The sequence below is a fragment of the Stegostoma tigrinum genome, chromosome 1 (genome assembly GCF_030684315.1).
Source record: "Stegostoma tigrinum isolate sSteTig4 chromosome 1, sSteTig4.hap1, whole genome shotgun sequence".
Taxonomy (NCBI): Eukaryota; Metazoa; Chordata; class Chondrichthyes; order Orectolobiformes; family Stegostomatidae; genus Stegostoma; species Stegostoma tigrinum.
Genome location: NC_081354.1, coordinates 152,230,544 through 152,255,648, shown reverse-complemented (window position 1 = coordinate 152,255,648; position 25,105 = coordinate 152,230,544). Strand labels below are relative to the sequence as shown.

At 42.0% G+C, this 25,105-nt stretch overlaps 1 protein-coding gene across 2 annotated transcripts in view; it reads left to right on the top strand.

The window, feature by feature from the left end:
• Window positions 1–18,863: 18,863 nt before the first annotated feature.
• The window catches only part of nedd4l (NEDD4 like E3 ubiquitin protein ligase), a 418,475-nt gene continuing 412,233 nt past the window's right edge, over window positions 18,864–25,105 (top strand). For both annotated transcript variants that reach the window (XM_048520280.2, XM_059649474.1), the window contains exon 1: window positions 18,864–19,230. In XM_048520280.2, the coding sequence (XP_048376237.2) occupies window positions 19,186–19,230 (45 nt within the window). In that variant the 5' untranslated portion in view covers window positions 18,864–19,185. The remainder of the gene's footprint in view (window positions 19,231–25,105) is intronic.

Here is a 25,105-nt window from a genome sequence, read left to right as displayed (position 1 = left end):
CCAACTAAGTTCCTATATTGTTGAAACAAGACTTCCCCACTCCTTTATTCAAATCCTCTGGCAATAAAGACTGGAACTCCATTAATCTTCCTAATAGCTTGCTGCACCTGCATGTTAGCTATAAGTGATATATTGACAAGGCCACCCACTTGGTACATCTAAACTTTCCAACTTCTCATTGTTTAACAAATACTGTGCACATTTGATCTGACCAAAGTGGATAATCTCATATTTTTCCCACATTATCATCTACCATATTCTATTCCAAACATGAAACCTTCCTAAATCGTCCTGAAAACATTCTACACCTTCCTCAATACACGTATTATTATTTTTGTTTTGTGTCATCTGCAAATTTGGAAATATTATGTTTGGTCCCCACAGCCAAAATATTGAGATATATTGTGAACAGTTGGGGCCCAAGAACTGATCCTTATGAAACACAGTGACCATCTGCCTATCTGAGAATAACCCATTTATTCCATATCTCTGTTTTATTTTGGCCAATCCTTAATCCATAACAGTCCGTTACCTCCTAGAGCACACACTTTAATTTTGCTAGTGTAGTGAATTCCACAGATTTATGAAACTTTGAGAGAAAGGTCTTGACAGAACTGACTAATGCCTGGCAACTGTGTGGCACAAATTGTACTTGGCACAAAGCGAGGTATTGTCCATGCCTTGGACAGAGACTGCTTTAGTATCTTAAGAATCACAAATGGTGCTGAACACTGCAATCATCAGAGAAAATTCCCACTTCTGACCTTATGATGGAGGGCATAGTAATGGAGGGAATGATGGCAGGGAACATAGCTCGTATTGGACACTGTCAACCCCAAGATCTATTTAGCCAGAAGGTAACTCTACCTTTCCTCAAACTATTCATGTCCCATTTTACCTTGAATTTCACTGACAGTACTTTTTCAATCAGCACCCCACAGCCATGAGACCCGCCAAATGTCCTTCTTGTCCCCTAAACACTGAAATTGCAGCTTAATGATGTCCATTCTGCTCCGTCTGTGATGATATGATGGTGGTCACTGCCAAGAACACTTCCTCCTGTGACATATGATGCTTTTCAATGCTGTTCTGCATATGCCCCATTTGTCTAGAGGTTCCTCTGTCGCTGTCTTTGACCCCTGTTCTTCAAATGCCTCTGTTTCTCCCAAAGCCTTGACAACCCACCCTTACTGCTGTCTCTGCAGGCATTCCTTGAATCTTTCTCAACAACTAACATAGAGAAACCTTGTTCTATATTTGCCCAGCTCTCTGACTCACCCGAACAAGTTACACATAGACATGTCTGTCCAGATCACTGTGTTTGTAGCTTCCACAACTGATTATATGCAATTCCCCACAGTGTTTATGCTGGGCTATATGACTGAGTTGCCCACTCCCCAGACTATAGTCGGACAGATCCACTGATCCTGAATGTACAAAGCAGGTGACTGACCATAACCAAGCCCTTGGAGTCAGTGCACTATGCCTGTGACTGATGGTGCCAGGACTCCCTGCCCATTGGTGCACTCCTTTCTTTCTTTTCACCTTCACCTTCCACTCCCTTACTGAACTGAGGATGTGCCCCAACAGTTTCTAACATGGCCATTTAGTTGAATAAATGTGCAACGCGTTTGCCTCACAGGCAACCGGCATATGCTGTAGGTGTTTGTTAAATTGATGTCTTGGTGTGCCATATGCCAACTGGCTCCCTGACTTCTCTACCAAGATCATGTCTGAGAAACTTGCCAAGCAGCTTGTCTGTGCGCCTGTGTGAAAGAGCACCTCCAAACGGCAAAGCAGATAGTCTTTTGGCTCCTGATGTGTCAATGCATCAGCAGACATGGCATGACCCGACAATGAAAGGCAAGGATGCTGCAAACAGAAGGGCTGGTCCTAAGTGAGTGAATGCTATAAGAGCAGTTGAGCAGCCCTGAGATGCCATCTGGTTCCTGTCCTTGAGCTAGGTGCCCACTTGTGCATGCAAATTGTCCCTGTGACAACCTTTCAATGCTAGTTGCCAGTGTACTCTATACCGGTATCTGTGGTTTCTAAAAGGACTCCCAATGTTTTGGAGAGGTGTCATGAAGGTTGCAAGGAGTTGAAAAATGCTAGATGAGAGTGCTTGAGGATTGTGTCCTGTGATACAATTTGGTCGTATGCAATATGAAGGTCCTTCAGAGCAAGCGGCGAGAATAATTCACCAGGTATTTACTCTGACTTCCCTGTTGATACCTAATTTCATTGACCTGTTGCTTAAAAAGAAAGCTGAATATAAATGAAGTGAATTGGGCTGTTAAGAAGGCATTTAACAAACGGTAATCCCCTTTATTTGGCAACTTGCTGCATTCTAGCAGTAAACTTGCCTTGTCACTTGTCAAAGACATAAAAGATGCAGCAAGATGCTCTCAACATTGAGATTGGCTACACAGGATTTCCTGTCTGATTCTGACATCTATCTCACCATAGTCTACGTTGCTCAGGTCTTAATAGGGTAGTGACCATTGTGTTTTTCTTCCCAATCCTCTTGGTTTTTAGACTGTACAACCTTTACTGCCACTCTGACTGAAACTGACTAACTCCACAGAAACCTGGGATCAGAATTTAAATCTTGCTGGTTCAGCAATTGTTATCATCACTGCACTCTGTAATGGAATCGGAAGACTGGCTGATTCTGAATTGAAATATCTGTATTCAAGAGTGAAGATTTCAGTTAGTTGCAGCACTGTGGACATTCAATGTGTGTTACATAATGAAATGTTGAACAAAAATAAACACCAGGTCTAATTTGCAAGTCTTTGAGATAATGGAAGCAAAATTTGCATACAAAACAGATTATTTACTGTAAATACAATCTGTAAGTACTGGGTTTTTGACCTTTATTGAAAATGTCCTTGCTGACACAACTTGTAATGAAATTATGTTAAACTGTGTTGCTTGACAGAGATAATGAAAACATTGGAACAGCAGTTGGCGTCTCAAACCTCTTCTGCCATTCAATGAGAACATGGCTGATCGGTGACCCAATGCCATATATAAATTTTATCCCACATTGCTCAATTCCTTATGTACCTCACTGAGTTAGAATTAACAATCGGTCTCCTATTAATTGGCATCTATTGATGAGAGTTCCAAACTCCTACCCCTCTTTGGGTGTAGAAGTATTTCCTAATTTTATTTCTGGAAGATCTGTAACAGATTGCTCCAAGAAATTTGCTTCTTCTTGAAAGAAGTAAGGGGAAGTCGACATTTTCAGGAACTGTCAATGAGCCTCCTATCATTAGCTGAAGAAGGGTCACTGCACCTAAAATGTTAACTTTGATTTCTCTCCATAGATGCTGCCAGACCAGTTGAGATTTTCCAGCACTTTCTGTTTTTGTTTCTGATTTCAGCATCTGCAGTTCTTTTGGTTTCCTATCAGAAGCTATATTGTAGGATAGAGAATAAAGCAGCAGATAATGTGGACATCTAAAAGCAGCAGTTCATTAATTATTGAATAAAATCTCAAGGTACTGCGGATGCTGGAAATCAGAAATAAAAGCAGAAATTGCTGGAAGAAAATCTCAGCATTTGTGGCAGCATCTGCAGAGAGAAGGTAGAGTCAATGTTTTGGTCCAATGACCCTGTTTCGGAAGTGATTTTCCCTTGTAAAAAATTGGCATATATGCAGAGGGTATGTGGGGAGAGGGGCAAGAGTAAACAATAGGTGGAGATAGAGCCCAGAGAGAGAGAAAAACAATTGGGCAAACAAAGGAATGGTCAGTCTGGAAGAATCAATAGTTGCTAATGGGGACAATTAGTGTTTTACAATAGGTTGGTTGTGGTAGCAGCCTGTGTAATGGCAAGGCTTGGTGTGTGATGTTTGGGATAGGACACGGGAGAAGGAGCTCAAGCCTTAAAATTATTGAAGTAGATATTGAGTCTCCAAGAGGAAAACGAGATGCTGTTCTTTCAGCTTTCATGAAGCCATTGCATCAAGGCAGAGACAGAAATAGAGTCATAGAGTAATACAGCATGGAAGCAGGCCCTTCAGCTCAATTCATTCATGCCAAACAGGTTTCCAATGATGAACTAGTCCGATTTGCCTGCGTTTGGCTCGTATCCCTCCAAGACTTTCCTATCCACATACGTGTCCAAATGTATTTTAAATGTTGTTTTTGTACTCACCTCTACCACTTCCTCTGGTAGCTCATTTCATATATGCAACATCCTGTGTGAAAACATTGGCCCTCATGTCCCTTTAAATCTTTCCCCTCTACCTTAAACCTATACCTTCTATTTTTGGACTCCTTTACCCTGGGGGAAAGACTTTGGTATTCACTCGTACTGAAACTCAATGAATACTAAGGCAGGTGCATCCCCACATAAACATTCTGAGAAGGGGTCACTGGGACTGAAACTTTAACTCTGTTCCTTTCTTCATGGATGCTGTCAGACCTGTTGAGCTTTTCCAGCACTTTGTTTTTGTTCAGTGATTATTGTGAAGAGAAGCAACTTTGTTCATGAAAGCAGTTTCAGAGGTTTTTGATTAGCTTAAATTTGTTGTTGTCCACCTAAACTGAATCTGCACTTTTTTCTTTTCTGCCCCAGATCCCCAAGGCCCCAGCAGTTTTCTGAGATTCCAGGATCTTCCACAATGTTGCATTAACCTCCAGCTCCAAAACTTCCTGAAGAAGGGACTCCACATCCTCTCTGTGCTCAGGGAGCTTCATTCAAAGTACAGATGGTTGAGTGAGTTCTCATCCCAAAAAGGTAAGTCACGAGGCCACCCTTGCCATTGCTGCCAGGCTGCATGGTTGTTCTGAGGGTAAAAACAAATAGTGTAGCATCATAAGGATGAATAATTAATTATTATACAACATTAAACTGACTGTGAGCAACATGATACGTCTATTAGTTTATAAACTGATACTATGTTTAGTATGTGTTACAGTCATTGCCTTGTCTTTATCTAAGTATCCATTGCATCACATTTCATGCAAATATTAAAGATATATCAAAACATTTACATTGCACAAAATTGAAGAAAGTATCTTGCTGGCACAAGAATCAGCTTACGACTGATCTTAGCAAAAGCATTTGGACCTGGATTTATAGGGTGCTACATTCCTCAATCTCTGAGCAATAATGTTGTTTGGCAGCCTGACCACAATGAAGCAGGCTGTCTGTGGACAATTTTGGCTTGGCAGGATGTTAATTGCGAGGTAGGTCCAACTTGGAAAGTTGCCAGCCAATCTGATCATCTTTTTTGGGACTACAGAGTTGCCAATGTCAAGTGTTGGCTACAGCTGGCCCTAGAGACAGCTCATGAAAAAAATGAACTTATGGAATTTGGAATGAAGGCAAGTCCAGCAAGGTCTGCCTGATTTGGCGAGGTGGGGTGAGGAGGGCAGATTGGAGAGACTATGATCTTTAAAGGGGGCTAGAAGGGGAGGAGGGAATGAATGCTTTCAGTAAGGGCAGGGAGCGCCCATGCAATGTAGGTGCTCCCCCTTGTTCAGTGTGGAATTCAGAGGGACTTTGCTGTCTGTGTCCATAGATCCTTGAAAGCAGTAGAACAGGTAGATAAGTCGGTTTATTATTCAAGGCACTGAATACAAGAGCAAGGAAGTTATGATGCAGCTGTATATGACATTACTTGGATGTGCAGCTCTGGTCACCACACTATAGGAAGGCTTTGATTGCACTGGAGATGATGCTGAGGAGATTTACCAGGATGTTGCCCGGGCTGGAGTGATTCAGTGTAGAGAGAGACCAGATAGGTTTAGGTTGTTTTCTTTAAATCAGAGCAAGCTGAAGGAGACTCTGATTGAAGTATATAAAAGTTCTGATGGAGTTGATAGGAAAAAATCATTTCCCCTCCTGTAGGGGTTAATAACCAGGAGGCATGGTGTGAAGGAATGAAGTAGGGAGCTTAGACAAGATATGAGTAAACCCTTTTCACCCAGAGGATTGTAGGTACCTGGAACTCACTGGCTAAAAGGACAGTAGAGGCTGTAGCCCTCAAAACATTTAGAAATGTTTAGGTGATTTAGGTGAGAGTGACAGCCCTTGATGTCAAGGCTGCATTTGACCGGGTGTGGCATCAAGGAGCCCTAGTAAAACTGGAATCAATGGGTATCAGGGGACAAACGCTCCAATGCTTGAAGTCATACCTGACACATAGGAAAATGGTTGTGGCTGTGGGAGGTCAATCATCTCAGCTCCAGGACATCTCTGCAGGAGTTCCTCAGGGTAGTGTCCTAGGCCCAAGCATCTTCAGCTGCTTCATTAATGGTCACCCCAACATCAAAAGGTCAGATGTGGGGGTGTTCACCAATGATTGCACAATGTTCAACACCACTTGTGACTCCTCAGATACTGAAGCAGTCCATATTCACATGCAATGAGATCTGGACAATATCCGGGCTGGGGCTGACAAGTGGCAAGTGACATTCACACCACACAAACGTCAGGCTATGACCATCATCAATAAGAGACAATCTAACCACCGCCCATTGGCATTCAATGGTATTACCATCACTGAATCTCCCACCATCAACATCCTGGGGGTTACCATTGACCAGAAACTCAACTGGACTCACCACATAAACACGGTGGCTACAGGAGCAGGCCAGAAGCTAGGAATACTGTGGAGACTAACTTATCTCCTGATTCCTCAAAGCCTGCCCACCATCTACAAGGCACAAGCCAGGAGTGTGATGGAATATGCCCCACTTACCTGGATGAGTGCAGCCCCAACAACACTCTTGAAGCTTGAAACCATCCAGGACAAAGCAGCCTGCTTGATTGGTACTACATCCACAAACATTCAGTCGCTCCAACACCAACACTCAGCGGCAGCAGTGTATACTATCTACAAGATGCATAGCAGAAATTCACTAAAGATCCTCAGACAGCACCTTCCAAAACCACACATCTAGAAGGACAGGGGAAGCAGATATATAGGAGTACCACCACCTCCAATTTCCCCTCCAAGTCACTTACCAACCTAACTTGGAAATATATTGCCATTCCTTCACAATTGCTATCCCTCCCAAATAGCATTGTGGTCAACCCACAGCAGGAGGAATGCAGTGATTCAAGAAGGCAGCTCACCACCACTTTCTCAAGGACATGTAAGGATGGGCAAGAAATGCTGGCCAGCCAGCGACATGGGCATCCCACAAAATAAAAGGTGAACATTTGAAACATCAGAGCGTAGAAGGCTATGGGCTAGGTGCTAGACAAGGGGATTAGAATAGATGGATGCTTGATACCTGGCATGGACATGGAGAAGTGAATGGCTTCTTCCTGTGTTGTAAAACTCTGACTGTAACACACTTGGTTGACCATGAGAAATCATCTAATTCCATCATTTGTTTTGAGATCCTTGGTCAATTTTTTTTTCTTTTATGAATCCACAAAATGAAGGAACACAGTTAGGCCATTCAGCCTATCAAGTCTGCTCCACCATTCAATAAGATCATGGCTGATGTGAGAACCCTCAACTCTAATTCCCTGCCTTTTTCCCATAACTATTGATTCCTTTGTTGATTAAAAATCTGTTCATCCTCGCCTTGAATACACTTAATGACCCAGCCTTGACAGGCCTTTCTGGTAAAACAAATTCCAAAGATTCACTATCTTCTGAGAGAGGAAATTCCTTCTCATTTGTGTCTTAAATTTGTGACTCCTTACTCTGAGATTATGCTGTTTGATCCTAGACTCTCCCACAAGGGGAAACAACCTTTTCACATCTACCCTGTCAAATTCCTTAAAAAGCTTGTATACTTCAAGAATGTCACAACTCATTGTTCTAAATTCCAGTGAGTACACCCAACCTGCTCAGTCTTTCCTCATAAAATAGCTCTTCCAAATCTGGTATCAACCTCTTTGGACTACCTTCAATGCTAGGATACTTTTTCTTGGATAAGGGGTCCAAAACTGTTCACAGTATTCCAGCTGTGGTCTTACAAAATATCATTTCTTCAGAAGCTGCCATCTTTTGTGTTGCATGAGCACGTCTGAGAAAAGGCTGAGAGGGGATTTGACTGGGGTGTACAAAATTTTGAGGGGCATTACCAAGGTCGGTAGACAGAAATATTTCATCTTCAATTATTTCATCATAAATAGACGGCACAGTTTTAAAGTCAGGAACAGGAGGTTTAGAAGGGATTCGAGGAAAGCATTTTTCACTCAGAGGGCAATGGGTATCTGGAACACACTTCCTTAAAGGGTAGTAGAGGCAGGAACACTTAAGACATTGAAGAAGTATTTAGATGAACATTTGTAAGGTCATGGCATTGAAGGCTACAGGCCAAGTTCTGGAAAATGGTAGTGAAATAGATGAATGTTTGATGAACAACACAGACATGATTGACCAAAGGCTTCTTTCCATTCTTAAAAATGCTATGGTTCTCACTGTGAAAACCGCATCACTTGAGCAAACAAATAAAAAGCTAGATATGTAATTTTTCTTAGAACGAACTCCAGTGTCCAGAGATTCTTGAAAACAAACAGCAAAGGCAGCAGCTGTACAGGTTACTGTTGTACAGCAGTGGAGGCTACTTTCTCTGTTTGAATCACAGCCCATTTGGTCACTGCCCTTTGTCTGTCTTCATCCTTTTTAAAGTACCATTGCTTTGATTTTTTCTCCCCCAAAGTTCCAAAACAATGTAACAGCTTATAAAACAGTAATTACTGCTCCTAGTATTCAAGGACATTAGCTCCAACGCAGAAAATACCTCAAAAAAGGAGCAGCGGTTATAGCCAAATCTTTTTCCCATCCTCCATTTTGGATTACCCAGAATCCTAAGTGATGGGGACACAGAAAAGAGTTGAAAACATTTTTTACTTGAAGAAAAATATGCAGTAGATTCCCTTGGGGTCAATTTAGGACCATAACTTTTTAAAGATATATGTAAATGACCTGCACTTGGTGAAAGAAAATATGATTTCAGATACTAGAAAGCTTGGTGATATAGCAAACATTGCCAGTTATGGCCCAAAAAAAGTCTGTCATTAAGGTATATTTTGTGACATTATCACTAGTTTTAAGAGGCATGCGGTTTGTTTCATAACAACTCTGTAATTGCAAAGAAGTTAGTTTTTTTTAGAAAGTATCTATTTTAACTTGTCCTAAGACATCTGTGATTTAGTGGATATGATTACTGTATAAAAGATTACTGTCATGGGCCAGCAAATTTAAACACAGGAAATAGATTGCTTGACAAAGTCACTATCATGCTTGCCTTACTCTATTACTATTGGGTTATCAAGTTGAAGGACTAAATTCCAAGGAAATATAAAAGTCAAAAATCTGTAGATGCTGGAAATCTGAAGTTAAAAACTAGCTATGAAGAAAGGTTAAGTCTAGCTATGAAGAGAGGTTGAGTAGATTAGGATTATTTTCATTAGAATGACAGAGATTGAGGGGGGACCTGATTGAGGTCTATAAAATCATGACGGGTATAGATAAGGTGGAAAGCAAGAAGCTTTTTCCCAGAATGGGGGACTCAATTAGTGGGGGTCATGAGTTCAAAGTGAGAGGAGGAAAGTTTATGGGAGACATGCGTGGAAAGTTCTTTACGCAGAGGGTGGTGAGTGCCTGGAACGCGTTGCCAGTGGAGGTGGTAGATGCAGACACGATAGTGCCTTTTAAGGTGTATCTGGACAGGTACATGGTTGGGCAGGGAGCAAAGGGATACAGACCCTTAGAAAATAGATGACAGGTTTAGACAGAGGATCACGATCGGCGCAGGCTTGGAGGGCCGAAGGGCCTGTTCCTGTGCTGTAATTTTCTTTGTTCTTTGTTCTGTGTCTGTGTTTGAGATTAATGAGATATATTTCTAAATCCATATTATATTTTAGATATTAATGAATGTTCACTACTTATTTTCAGAATAGTTTTGCGTTGTAATGAATAGATTATTTTGAGCTCAATAAAGAGGCATTATGAAAGCCTCCCTTTTATTCTGAAAAGTAGTATACACAAAAAGGGCATTTTGCTGATGGAATCAACACATTAATACTGAAGCAAGAACTTCTGCAGTAGTGGGAATTGACTACCAGTGCATACCTCTCATCACTGTTCTAAGGCGGCTTACTCTGTCTTCTCATTAGCTAGCTAATCTTCTTTCCACGCCACCCATTATACCATGACCTCTCGTTTTCTGCAGCAACCTGTGGCCTGGCCCGGGCAGTTGTCAAATAACTTAAGGGAATCTCAGCTCAGTGCATCTGCAGCTTCACCCTGATGCACATTAATTTGTACTTCCTCAAATAACTCCACGAAATCGGTGAAAGATTATTTCCCTTTCATAAAATGATGTTGACTCTGTCAGATTGCACTGAGACATTCTAAATGTGCTACTACATCTTCCTTAATTAAAAGAGTTCAGCACTTCTGTTATTGCCCTTTCATTCGCCCATCCATTACTTCCTGCTTTACGTCTACCCACCTCCAAACTCCCTTGATTACAAGAGTTATGTTCACTACTTTCCAATCTCATAAACATTCCCAGAATCGAGGGAAGTTTGGAAAATTTAAACCAATGCATCTATTATCTCAGCATCCACTTCTTCTTTTCAACCTAACACCCGTCAACCTTTAGGTCTAATAACATTCTTGGTCATTTTTCCCATGTGAACACAATTTTAATTTTCTGCCCCACCTTGGGTGTGTAGAATGCGCTGCTGGCAGTGGTAATGGAGTCAGATACTTTAGACACTTCTAAGCGACTCTTGGATAGGCACATGGAGGATAGTAAAATGTAGGGTATGCAGGAGGATTGGTCTTCGTAGGTTAAGAGGTCGGCACAACGTCGTGGGCTGAAGGACCTGTACTGTGCTGTACTGTTCTATGTTCCATTTTTTTTTCACCTCCTAATTCACAATTATTTCTAAGTTACCATTTGTGTCCCCTAGAATGTCAGATGTAAAATATCTCTTCAATTTGTCTGCCTTTTCCTTATGTTTCATTATTATTTCCCTAAATTCAAACTCCAGATCAACATTACACATTTTACTTTCTTTTCTTCTTTTTGGACAGCTGTAGAAAAGCTTACTATGGTTGTCTGTATTGTCAGCTACCTTTTTTTCAAAATCTAAATTCTCCCTTCTGATTAATCTTTCTGTTATTCTTTGCTGTTCTTTATATTCTGTTCAATCTTCTGATTTGCCACTTACCATCACAAAATTATTTGCTTTCGATTTTGTATTTTCATAATTAATAGGGATGTTGCGTCCTCCCCTTAGTGTCTTCCTGTAGATTATACATCTACTGAGTATTCTCAAATATGTCCTTAAATGTCTGTCACTGGATTGCTATCAACCTACCCTGTCTCCTAATTTGCCAATTGGGGTTGGCTAACTTTATCACCACGGTTTCACAAATGCCCTCATAGATTCTGCAGCAAGCTATTCAACCTGTTGATGCAGTTCTGCCATTTAACATGGTCAAATACTTCAATGTGCATTATTCCCATAACTTTTCAGACCTTAGGCAATCCAAAATGTCTCACCCACCACTTTAACTGTACAATAAAGCTTATGCTTCCTCTGGCATAGAGAATTCCAAAGACTCATAGCCTTCTAGATGAAAAAATACTCATTTCAATCCTAAATAGCATGCCCCTTCTTTTTGAGTTATTGTCTTGGTTCTAGACTCCACAAACAGAGGAAATATCTTCCCTACATCTGCAGGCAAGTAAATACCTGCAACCACTACTACAATTTCTGGACCACACCAGAGCCCCTCAAGATATTAAGAAAATAGTCTAACCCTGACTTTTTCTTATTTTACAAGGTTACAAGGCATTCCAGATGCAATTCGATTAGTCAAACTACCAGGTTTGAAGCAAAACACACATTATTCTGATACTCTAGGAAAAATACAACAAAAGAAAAAATAAAGGGAAAAATTGACTTAGCTGTAACTCTATTGGAAAACCTAATAAAATAATCGATCATTCAGCTACTAAACAGTAATTGTTTCAATATAGTAACATCCCATAAACACACCTTTGGCAAAAGGTAAATTTAGAAAACAAATTGCCCCACATGCAAGTCCAGCAGCCCAGGAGGAAGAACATCATGAGAATTCTGAGAGAGTGTTGCAGGGAAAGATGTACTGTGCCAACAGACCCAGCAACAACTGCTACTGAAAAACTACGAAACTAAAAATTCAGGTTCTGTGAGAACTTAACCACACTTAGAGTCATAGAGATGTACAACACGGAAACAGACCTCTTCGGTCCAACACGTCCGTGCTGACCAGATATCCTAAATGGGCACCCGCATGGGCCCCAGCTATGCCTGCCTCTTTGTAGGTTACGTGGAACAGTCCCTCTTCCGCACCTACACAGGCCCCAAACCCCACCTCTTCCTCCGGTACATTGATGACTGTATCGGCGCCGCCTCTTGCTCCCCAGAGAAGCTCGAACAGTTCATCCAATTCACCAACACCTTCCACCCCAACCTTCAGTTCACCTGGGCCATCTCCAGCACATCCCTCACCTTCCTGGACCTCTCAGTCTCCATCTCAGGCAACAAGCTTGTAACTGATGTCCATTTCAAGCCCACCGACTCCCACAGCTACCTAGAATACACCTCCTCCCACCCACCCTCCTGCAAAAATTCCATCCCCTATTCCCAATTCCTCCGCCTCCGCTGCATCCGCTCCCACAATAAGACATTCCCCTCCCACACATCCCAGATGTCCAAGTTCTTCAAGGACCGCAAATTTCCCCCCACAGTGATCGAGAACGCCCTTGAACGCGTCTCCCGTATTTCCCACAACACATCCCTCACACCCCGCCCCCGCCACAACCGCCCAAAGAGAATCCCCTCGTTCTCACACACCACCCCACCAACCTCCGGATACAACGCATCATCCTCCGACACTTCCACCATCTACAATCTGACCCAACCACCCAAGACATTTTTCCATCCCCACCCCTGTCTGCTTTCCGGAGAGACCACTCTCTCCGTGACTCCCTTGTTTGCTCCACACTGCCCTCCAACCCCACCACACCTGGCACCTTCCCCTGCAACCGCAGGAAATGCTACAATTGCCCCCACACCTCCTCCCTCACCCCTATCCCAGGCCCCAAGATGACATTCCACATTAAGCAGAGGTTCACCTGCACATCTGCCAATGTGGTATACTGCATCCACTGTACCCAGTGTGGCTTCCTCTACATTGGGGAAACCAAGCAGAAGCTTGGGGACCCCTTTGCAGCACACCTCCGCTCGGCTCACAATAAACAACTGCACCTCCCAGTCGCAAACCATTTCCACTCCCCCTCCCATTCTTTAGATGACATGTCCATCGTGGGTCTCCTGCACTGCCACAATGATGCCACCCGAAGGTTGCAGGAACAGCAACTCATATTCCGCTTGGGAACCCTGCAGCCTAATGGTATCAATGTGGACTTCACCAGTTTCAAAATCTCCCCTTCCCCCACTGCATCCCTAAACCAGCCCAGTTCATCCCCTCCCCCCACTGCACCACACAACCAGCCCAGCTCTTCCCCTCCACCCACTGCATCCCAAAACCAGTCCAACCTGTCTCTGCCTCCCTAACCTGTTCTTTCTCTCACCCATCCCTTCCTCCCACCCCAAACCGCACCCCCATCTACCTACTAACCTCATCCCACCTCCTTGACCTGTCCGTCTTCCCTGGACTGACCTATCCCCTCCCTACCTCCCCACCTATACTCTCCTCTCCACCTATCTTCTTTTCTCTCCATTTTCGGTCCGCCTCTCCCTCTCTCCCTATTTATTCCAGAACCCTCACCCCATCCCGCTCTCTGATGAAGGGTCTAGGCCCGAAATGTCAGCTTTTGTGCTCCTGAGATGCTGCTTGGCCTGCTGTGTTCATCCAGCCTCACATTTTATTATCTTGGATTCTCCAGCATCTGCAGTTCCCATTATCTCTCTCCTAAACTGATCTAGTTCCTTTTGCCAGCATTTGGCCCTTATCCCTCTAAATCCTTCCAATTCAAATCCAGATGCTTTTTAAGTGTCGTAATTGTACCAGAGTCTCCCATTTCCTCTGGCAGCCCATTCCATACATACACCACATTTTGCATGAAAAAGCTGCCCCTTAGGTCCCTTCAAAATCTTTCTCCTCTCAACTAAAACCAATGCCCTTTAATTTTAGCTTCCCTTACCTTGGGGAAAGACCTTGATTATTCATCCTATCCATGCCCTTCATGATTTTATAAACCTCAATAATATCACTCTTCAGTCTCTGAATCTCCAGGGAAAATAACCCCTGCCTATTTGGCCTCTCCTTAGAACTCAAATTCTGCAACACTGGCAACATTCTTGTAAATCTTTTCGGAACCCTTTCATGTTTCACAAGATATTCCCTATAGCAAGGAGACCAGGCCGGAACACAGTGGCCTAAGCAAGCTGCAACATGACCTCCCAACTTTTATATTCAATGCACTGACAAATCAAGGCAAGCATACAAAATGCCTTCTTCCTTAACCAGTTTATCTGGAGCTCTACTTTCAAGGAAAAATGAACCTGCACTTCAAGGTCCTTAAGAGTTTAAGTCCTGCCCTGATTTGCCCTACTAAAATGCAGCGCCTCACATTTATCTAGATTAAGCTCCATCTGCCACACCTCAGCCCATCGGACCATCTGGTCAGGATCCCATTGTACCCTGAGGTAACCTTCTTCGCTGTCCACTGCGCCACTAATTTTAGTGTCATCTGCAAATTTTCTAACTGTACCTCCTATATTTGCATCCAAATCCCTGGTATGGATGATAAAATGCAGTAGACTCAGCACTGATCCCTGCAGCATACCACTGGTTACAGGCCTCTAGTCTGACAGCAACCCTCCATCACCACCCTTTGTCTCCTGCATTCTAGTCAATTTTGTACCCAATGGCTAGTTCTCCCTGTATTCCAAGTGATCTAGCATGGTTAACCAGTCTACCATGCAGAGCCGCGTTGAACGCCTTACTGAAGTCCATACAGACAATGTCTAGCACTGTGTCTTCATCAATCCTCTTCAGCAATTCTTTAAAAATCTCTATCAAGTTAGTGAGACATGATTTCCCACACATAAAGCCATATTAAGTATGCCTCATCAGTCCTTGCATTTCCAAATACACAAAAATCCTGTTCCAAATAAAAAAACCCAAAGGCCTCACAAGCTGTTTACCTTACTGGCTTTCCAAATAGTATCAGAGATAATGGGAACTGCAGATGCTGGAGATTCCAAGATAATAAAATGTGAGGCTGGATGAACACAGCAGGCCAAGCAGCATCTCTCTGATGAAGGGTCTAGGCCCAAAACGTCAGCTTTTGTGCTCCTGAGATGCTGCTGGGCCTGCTGTGTTCATCCAGCCTCACATTTTATTATCTTGGCTTTCCAAATAGACAGCTTTATTCCTCTGTTTTACAACCTCTCTTTAAAATAAAAGGAGAAAATAACTTCTTAAAGCCATAGCATCGTCACACTACCTGTTCCCCTCTTAGCGGCTCACCACCCTAAGTTGGAAATACATCACCTTCCCTAAAGGGTGGCTGGATCAACATTCTGAAACTTACTTTCTAACAGCACTGTTGGTATACCTACACCAAATGGATAGCAGCAGTTTAACAAGGAACCTGATCACTGCTTTATCCTGAGCAATAAATATTGGCCCAACCAGCAAAACCCACAACATGGAAATTACTTCATCTAGAAAAGTACTTTTTATCCTGAAAATTCATAATTTCAAGGCCTTCAGGTTCTATTCCTCAGAAACTTGAAATCATCCTAAATTCTATTGCTCAAGTGCTAACTTACATCAAGTCCCATTCACACATCACCACATGATCAATGATTCATATTGGTTCCCAGTTAAGCAATGTTTCTGTTTAAAGATTTTCATCCTTATTTACAATTCCCTTCAAGGCCTCCCTATGTGTATAATCACCTCCAGCTGGACAATCCTCCACAAAATATGGACTTGCCTGTGTTTGGCCTCCAGAATATTCTTGATTATAAATTGTTTCACAAGTATCAGCCACATCAACCACATCAGTTGTTGGGGTTCAAAGCTCTACAATTCCCTGTACCTCTCTTTTCTCCTTTAAAACAGTCTTGAAAACCTATCTTGTGGACCAAATATATGGCTGTCTATCTGCAGAACTCCATGTGTCAAATTTTGTTTCTTGTCTCTACCATGAAGCACTTTAAAATGCTTTATTACATTAAAGGAATTTTATGGATAGCTGTTGCTGTTCCTTTAAATTAGAAGTAATTTAAATAATTCGAAAGACCAAAGGATACTGCAAGGATAAGTTGATGAGATGCTGACACATGCAGAAAAAAGGCAATTGAAATTCAATGTTGTAAATGTGAGATGACACATTTTGTGCAGAACAGAAATGGTAACAACTTTGAAGGAAATCACACTTTGGAAGGGCAGAGCTGAATGGATTGTCAAAAAGAGAAATTTCAAGGCTGATTTTCATGGATGTAATCATAAGTGGGAAGAGAGGTTGCTGGGCAAACTTAATTTGCAGGGAGGCCAAGATTCAGAATCTTGATGGCACGACTTTTGCTATTGAGTTCCTGCAAACTTGAAGGTTGGTTGAACTCCCTGATGGCAAGCACCTCGAAAGCCTTCTTGCAACACATTTTTATCTCATCAATGCTAATTAAAAGACCAGCTTGCCCAAAATGAAGATTCCATTTGCACTGATGTTCTCTGTGAGTGAGCAATATATGCCTTCTGATTTCCAATTACATACATGAGACAAGCAGTGAACAGGGTAACGTATTTGCTGGATCTTGGAATGAGTAGTAGCTGTTTTGTTTTCTTTGAGGAGTGTTCATTGATGCTATGCCACAGCTGAGATTGAGTGGCAGTCATTGAACTTACACAGGGCATAAAGGATGCATAAGGGAGGGAGGCTGGGGTGTTTTGGACTTGGGTCAAGGAGATTGGCCTTGGCTGGAAAGCTATTTGACCAAGGACAACTGGCATCCACTCAGAGCCTGTGACGTTCCTAGCTTGGGAATGAATAGCTGAATGGATGCTGTTTAAATATGGTACCAGGACCTCCAACCCTGGAAAGTACTGGAACAGGCAACGGCTTCCTTTCTGTCCTAGCTCATAATTTGCCTAGTGATTCATGCCTTCATATATCATGAGCTGACTTCGAGGTTGTGTGGAAAAGCTGACCCAATTCAAAGCTGAAGTGATGTTTACTTTCACATTTGGCACCACACACAATGTAAGTACTCCGCCCCAAGATACTTTTAAAACAGTACCTCCAAACAGTGTCATTAAATGCTAATGGAAATTGGATTATAGGGAAAAATATAACTTTGAACCTGTATCAATAACACTACAGTTGAAATACCATGTACAATGCTGCTGAAGTCAGTTGGAACATTTTTATTCCTAACTGACATTAAATGGACTTTGATCGGATCAAGGATCTCAGGCTATGAATAGCCTGCTTGTTAGTTAACCTGTTTAGGTTTAGCATCAGAAATGAAGAATGAGCATTTGGACATGTAGATAAGGACAACCAGCTCCAATGAAGCCAGCAAAAAACAAGTCTGCCACAGAAGAGGGCAGAAAGTAAAAACAAAATAAAAACTCCTCATGCCAGAGGATTTCACCTCCAGATTCACTTGTGAGATCCCAAGACTGGAAAGTGGGGTGCTCTGTGTGGGCGCAATGGACCTCAACAGAAACAATGGCAAAATACTGTGTACATTGGAAATCTGAAATAAAAATCAGAAAATAGTGGAAATATCCACGAAATAATGATGACAATTCTGACAGCTTTGACTTTAAGTCATTGACCTGAAATGTGAACCGTTTCTCTTTCCGCTAATGCTACCCTATCTTGCTGAATGTTACCAGCATTTTCAGTTCCGATTTTACAGGTACACACTATTTCACTTCTTTGTGATTGTGTGACTTATTTTCCGTCCTACAGTTGATTTTCACTGAAATAGAATACTTGTCTCAAGGATTTTGTTTCAAATCATTACATTTGCACATACTTACGCTGTATTCTAGAATTCAATTTGTTTTTCTGAAAAAAATGTTTTTACATTGTACTATTTATTGTTAGATATTGCACAATGCCTTTTAGCTACATCGCTCCTTTCCATTGTCTGCCGTGAACTGGACTGAAGAAATATTAACCACTACGTTATCACGTCGCTATTATATAGTAATTCATCACAATGATCCTTGCACAATGAATTCCCACAGATTTCTTCGAACAGCAGTGTGATTTGGTTATGCGGAATTAAACTAGATTTAACTGAGGGCGAAGACGTTTAATTTCTATGAATACAAAAACAAAAGTTGATGCAAAAGCAATTATTTTTCGTTTACTTTTTATGCCATTTGCGCAATGTTCCAGGACTCCAGTCCAGATAGAGTGACAGCACCAACGGACTGCAGTGAACGCAGGAGATGCTCAACCAGAAGCGGCGTAAAATAGCTTCTCACCTTCATCAACACCAAAGTGACTCGGCCTTTTTAATTAAACCTGTCACAATTGAACAACAAAAAAAATCTGAACTGAGCAGTTAAACAGAATGTGAATTACCATCCCCATTTATGAATGGGGAAACTTCACATACACCCCTGTGAAGACAGTTAACATAAAAGGAGAACATCGGGAGGTGTGTATTCCTCGCAACATCAAGAGAAGCTCAAAGAATGGAACCCCACCACAATCTCTAATGAACTGGGGAACTCCCGCTCGACCAAACCTGCTGTGCCTCAGCCCCGCCCATCCTTCCGCCTCGAGAAGGAATCTGGGCGCACGTTTAGGTGGAAAACGGGCCGGTGCGCACCGCTGATTGGACTGGCGGGGACGTCAATCAAAGGAAGCAGGGTCGGTTGCGCCACGGGCGTGGATGCAATAAAGTAGCGAACGCGCATGCCTTGAATTTCCCTACAAGGGGATTTGGAGGCAACGAATTTTTGTTTGCTTTTGAAAAGAGCGATTGATTGTTGGGGGATATTCTTGGTGGATGTCTTACGTGTCGACCACGCGACCACTTTGTTGTCGCCTTTGCACGGCAGTTTGTGAAGGATAATCCTTCTGGGGCGGGGGTTTTTTGTTTCATGCAAGCAGGTATTTTTCGGGAAGCTTGTCCAGTGTGTGTTTGTGTGCTTTCTCCATCCACCCTCCCTTTGTCCCTTTTTTCCGTTTTTATTCTATGGCGACGCAAATCGATACTATTTATGGACTTTCAGAAGATGAAGTGAGTACAATTTATTTAACGATATACATTATTTCTGATTACAAGCGTGTAGTTTCCCTAACCTGTACTGTGGTGACATCAAGTAGAGAAAAGCCACTCTGCTGCTGTGCTGTTAGTCAGTAGGATACGGGTGTTTGTTTCTTCTATTTATTTATCCTACTTTGTAAACACGAAACATAAACAATTCTTTGGTGTTTAAATGTCTACTTTTGTACTGGATCTACAAAACCGTCCATTATTAGTTGGTTCTGGGCTCGGTGAGGAACTTTGTTCTTCTTGTGAAGATTACACTTCCTTTTGTTGTGTTTGAAAAAGGTGCGATTTGTGAATTAAGCAAGAAGTCGTGTTTTGCCCCGTTAATGACGCCGCATAGCTGTGCCTTTGGAACTTTTACAAAGTAATGGTTTGAGAGTTGTTTGCTGATGCACGTCTGTTCGGAAGTGGGAATTGTATAGTCACTGCAATGAGTAGAATGCGTAGGATAACGTGAAAAAGGAATTGGGGTTATGGGCTCAGAAGACTCTGGTTTCCCGTTTCTATTCTATACCAGGGATTTTGTTACTTCAGCCAGGGGATTTTAGCAGGAAATCATTGTTTTCTTTTCATATCTGCCGAAGTCAACACTAAATCTGCAGTTGCTTGTAATTTGAGAGAAGGTTATACAAATTCAGGGCTTTTCTTTTTATGGAAAAATGTAAATGTACTCTGCAAAAAAAGGGGTTTTCATTTATTTTATAATATTCTGTTAAGACTGTTGTTCCAACATTAGTGATATGGGCGCTAAAGCGTGTGCATAATCGTAAATTAGTTCTACGTGTGTGTATAGGCAATACATTGGATACTTGGAAGATATATGTATTTTTAAAAAACTGTTTAAACAATGCTGGTATTAACTCTAACTCTTGGTGTTCCTGTGTTCCTGTGTTCCTCTCGATGTTTTATGGGAGCTGCATTATCTTAGATGCTTTGTTCGTTTCTTAGGAGCCCAAATGTATGGTCACAATAAGACTTTTAGCCATGAGGTACCATTAAAGCTGGATTAGAATTTGTTCTCGACAGTAGAAAGTTTATGCATTTATGTAACATTTCAATGCACTGAAGCATTTTAACATTGATTGCATTCTTGTAATGAATCATAAATTAAAGCAATACCATTGAAGGATTTATAATGGCAAGTGTCTGGCTTTAAAATCCATTTCAAAGTGGAGGAGAAAGGTGGATAAATTTGAGGAGGGAATTTTGAAGCTTCTAGCCTCAACAGCTGTAGTTCCATCAACCAGGAATACAGGGGGTAGCATCAGCATGGATGAAGGACTGCCTAGCTAATAAAAAGTAGAGTATGGACACTGATCTTTTTTGAGTTGGCAAGCAATCACTATCAAATGCTGCAGAGATTGACAAAAGTTGGATGATCTAACACCAGTCTACATCAATGATTTGTATGAGGAGACTGAGCATGTGACCCCTGTTTTTTTGACTGCACAGAGATAAGTTTTAAAAAAAAATTTGCCAGGTAGAGAGTTTGCAAATGCATATTGATAGATTAAGTGAGTTGTCAATCATTTGGCCATTAGAATGTAATGTCAGTAAATGTCAACTTGTCCACTTTGGTAGGCAGAAAAGAAAAATGCTGCTATTCAAGTAGAGTGAGATTGCAGAATGTAGTTTTCTGGGCATCCTGGTACAGGGGACCAGGTTTAAGAATAAGAGGTCCTTCATTTAAAACAAATAAGTGCTTTTTCATGTGCCTTTAGAAATATTTAATTACCTCCCCCAGAAGATAATAGAGGCGCTGTATTTGAGGTGAAATTAGATAAATTGTTGTGGACTCCAAACAGGAAAGCAGAGCTGAGACCATAACTGTTTCATTTGTGATCTTATTGAAAGCTGGAACAGGCCCAAAGTGCCACATGGCCTACTCCTACCTCTAAGCCCAGTTAGGTATAGGAAGTTGGGGATGTGCAAGGCCGGATTTTGAAACTTTTTTTGGGTAGGTTGTCAGACTGGAGATGTTTGTGTAGACTAAGAAAGGTTTGATTAGTAGACAGACTCATTGTAATTTGAGGCATTGATGGACGGGAGGTATTGTCGGTCACCGAACGCCAAGGCTGCGTTGTGATTGGGACTTGGCATGTTAAAATATGAGTAGCCACCTTTTTGAAAGAGTCTAATTTAGTGGAAAAGATGAAAGTTGGTTCAGAGACCACTGGAATAATGGAACAAAAACCGAAGCTCTCAGCAGGTCTGACAGCATCTGTGGAGAGAAATTGGACTTAACATTTCGAGTCCAGTGACCCTTTTCGAGAACTTAGTTTAGGCTCTATCTGAACTGATCTGGGACCGGAATCCTAGTGCAAATCCTAAATTGGGTGGCCACAAGGACTGTAAGCTAGTTCAAGTACAGGGAGGGCTCAGCAAAGGTTATTAAAGTTTCTGGAACAAAATAATATGACAGTATAAAAAAGGTCAAGATTCTAATTTCAGACAGTCCTACACTGATTTCCCCATTCTCAGTTTCTCCCATATCTACTGAGGGTGTTGTACTCGAATGCACATACCATACAAATTAGATAAATGAGCTTGTTGTGCAGATTGAAATTGGGTACAGTGTTGTGGGTATCACAGATATGGTTGCAAGGGGATCAGGTTTGTGCACTCGGTGTTCAAGGAGTCTTATTGAAAGAATGAGCAGAGGAGGTGATGTTGCCTTGTTTGTGTGAAATTAAGTCGATAGCAAAACCTGATTCAAGGGTCAGAGGCGTAGAACCTGTATGGCTAGAGTTGAGGAACCACAATGGAAAAATAACTCAGGTGGAAGTAATGGACAGGCCCCATAAGCATTGGTCAGGATGTGTTGAAGAATCGATATCAAGCAATAGAAAAGCCATGTAAGAAAGGTACAATGCAAATAATCTTGGAGCATGACAATATGCAGGTGGACTCAAAATTAGGTTGGTAGTAAGTCCGAACAAAATGAATTTATGGAACGAGATGGCATTTTTATTTTTGAAGCAGCTTGCGATAGAGCCCATGAGGGAACAGGCAGTTCTGGATTTGCTGATGTGTAATGAGGCAGACTTGATTAGAGAGCACAAGGTGAAGGAACCCCTAGGTAGGAGTAACCATAATTGAGTAGATTCATTCTGCAGTTTGAGAGGGAGAAGCTGGAATTGGATGTCACAGTATTAGAGTTGAGTTAAGGTAACCACAAAAGACATGAGGGAGGGTTGGCCAGAGTTGATCAGAAGGGGAGCCTAGCAGGGTAGGGGGTGGAGCAGCAATGGTAGGCGTTTCTGGGGGTAATGTTGGGAGGAACAGCAGAAGCTCATCCAAGGAAGAGGAACATATTAACGGGAGGACAAGGTAACTATGGCTGACAAGGGAAGTTGGGGCTAAAGAAAAAGCATACAATGTGGTGAAGATGAGTGGGAAGCCTTTTAAAAACCAGCAGAGAACAACTAAATAAAGCACGAATTGGGTAGAAAGTGAAGTTAGCGTATGTTAGCTGGTAATAGGAAAGAAGATTGCAAATGTTTTTAAAGACAAAAAGTGAGAGAGAGGCAAAAATGAGCCTGGAGAAGTAGTAATGGAGAACAAAGAAATGATGGAGGAACTGAATTGGTACTTGGCATCAGTCTTCATTATGGCATGTAGAAAAAAAGGCAATAGCCAATTCACTTGATGTACACATTGCTAGTCACGACAGAAAATTCAGTGTGGCTAATTCACCCAACCTGCACATTTTAGGACATTGGGAAGAAACTGGAGCATCTGGAGGAAATCCACTCGGACATGGGGAGAACGTGCAAACTTCACACACGCAGTCACCCAAGGCTGGAATCGAATTCAGGTCCCTGGTACTGTGAGGCAGTCATGCTAACCACTGAGTCGCCATTCTGTCCTAATTCTTTGCAAATTTTATTCCTTGTGGCCTGATGAAGACCAGACAGAAATCTTCAAGTCTATGTGTCTGTTTAGCAGTGTTGAACAAAGTTGTGATCATTGTCAATTAATATTCTGTTCTTGGGAATGGGGATGATGTACTTCATTTTTAGATTTTCCAGCTGAAATTCCTTCCTGATAGAATTGCAGTTTTCTGATTGAAATAGTCGGAGATAATGTTTCAGAGATAGTAGGAACTGCAGATGCTGGAGAGTCTGAGATAACAAGGTGTAGAGCTGGATGAACACAGCAGGCCAAGCAGTATCTCAGGAGCACAAAAGCTGATGTTTTGGGCCTAGATCCTTCATCAGAGACGGGGATGGGGAGAGGGTTCTGGAATAAATAGGGAGAGAGGGGGAGGCGGACCGAAGATGGAGAGAAAAGAAGATGGGTGGGGAGGTAGGGAGGGCATAGGTCAGTCCAGGGAAGACGGACAGGACAAGCAGGCAGGATGAGGTTAGTAGGTAGGAAATGGAGGTGCGGCTTGAGGTGGGAAGAAGGGATAGGTGAGAGGAAGAACAGGTTAGGGAGGTGGGGACAAGCTGGGCTGGTTTTGGGATGCAGTGGGGGAAGGGAGATTTTGAAGCTTGTGAAGTCCACATTGATACCGTTGCGCTGCAGGGTTCCCAAGCGGAATATGAGTTGTTGTTCCTGCAACCTTCGGGTGGCATCATTGTGGCACTGCAGGAGGCCCATGATGGACATGTCATCTAAAGAATGGGAGGGGAAGTTAAAATGGTTTGCGACTGGGAGGTGCAGTTGTTTATTGCGAACCGAGCAGAGGTGTTCCGCAAAGCGGGTCCCCAAGCCTCCGCTTGGTTTCCCCAATGTAGAGGAAGCCACACCGGGTACAGTGGATACAGTATACCACATTGGCAGATGTGCTGGTGAACATCTGCTTAATATGGAAAGCCATCTTTTCTAGTCCAGTTTCCTTTGCTGTGACTTTAAACATCTTGAAAAGCCTGGAGTAGTATGTCTCTGTGAAGATATTGCTGCACATTTATTTGTTGTTGCCATATTCCAGATTATATGTGCACCGATGCAAATCTAACTGGACTACTATGTATGTCATTGTACGATCCTCCAAGAATAATAGAGGATACGTAGGTTGGATAACCTAACATTTAAATATTTACTTATTGCAAATGCGCTTATATTTTGAAAATATACGCATTTGAACAGGAATTATAGTAGGCAGCAGCTTCATATCTATTGTGGTTTGTCTTGCATCTTGATTGAAAAAGGACTGCGTGAAATGGATGTTAATGAACCATAAAGATTGGATGCTAATTGCCATATTAAGTTCAACATTAGGAATTTATATTGTGCTTTCAATTTGATTAAATGTCCTACGCAGTTTCGGGGAGCATTACGAACAAGGTTTGGTGCCAAATGACACAGGAGATATTCTGTCAGATGGCCTGAAGCTTGGTGACAGATTGATCTTGTATTGTAGAAGATAGTGGTTTTTCAAGAATTAATGTTCAACTTTTACTAAGCTCCATCAATCTCTTTGGGTGGAGAAGAAGAAATCTACCATGAAGTTCTGCAAATATGTCAAATTTAAGGCAAATATGTCATAGTCATTTGCAGTTGTGTCCAAATCTGTCATTCTGACTTGTACCTGTAGCTGTTGTGCAACAAAGCTCGCCTTGTGTAAGACAGTGCCTGTTCTCATAAGACTCAATTTTGACTTAGCATTGCGAAGCTGATAGACCTATGGACTTAGCAAGAAACTTTCATCTTTGTTATAGTACCCATTAGGGGCTGTCTTTGTTAATTTTGTTCATTTGGTTATTTGCAGCAGCTGAAAGGGAAATTTCAAATAACCCCAAGCTATCAGTGGAGGTACCACTATACATGACCAATTCAATGTTTACTTACTCAGTGTTCATTTAATCTATAGCATCATTGCAGTGTTCATGTCCTT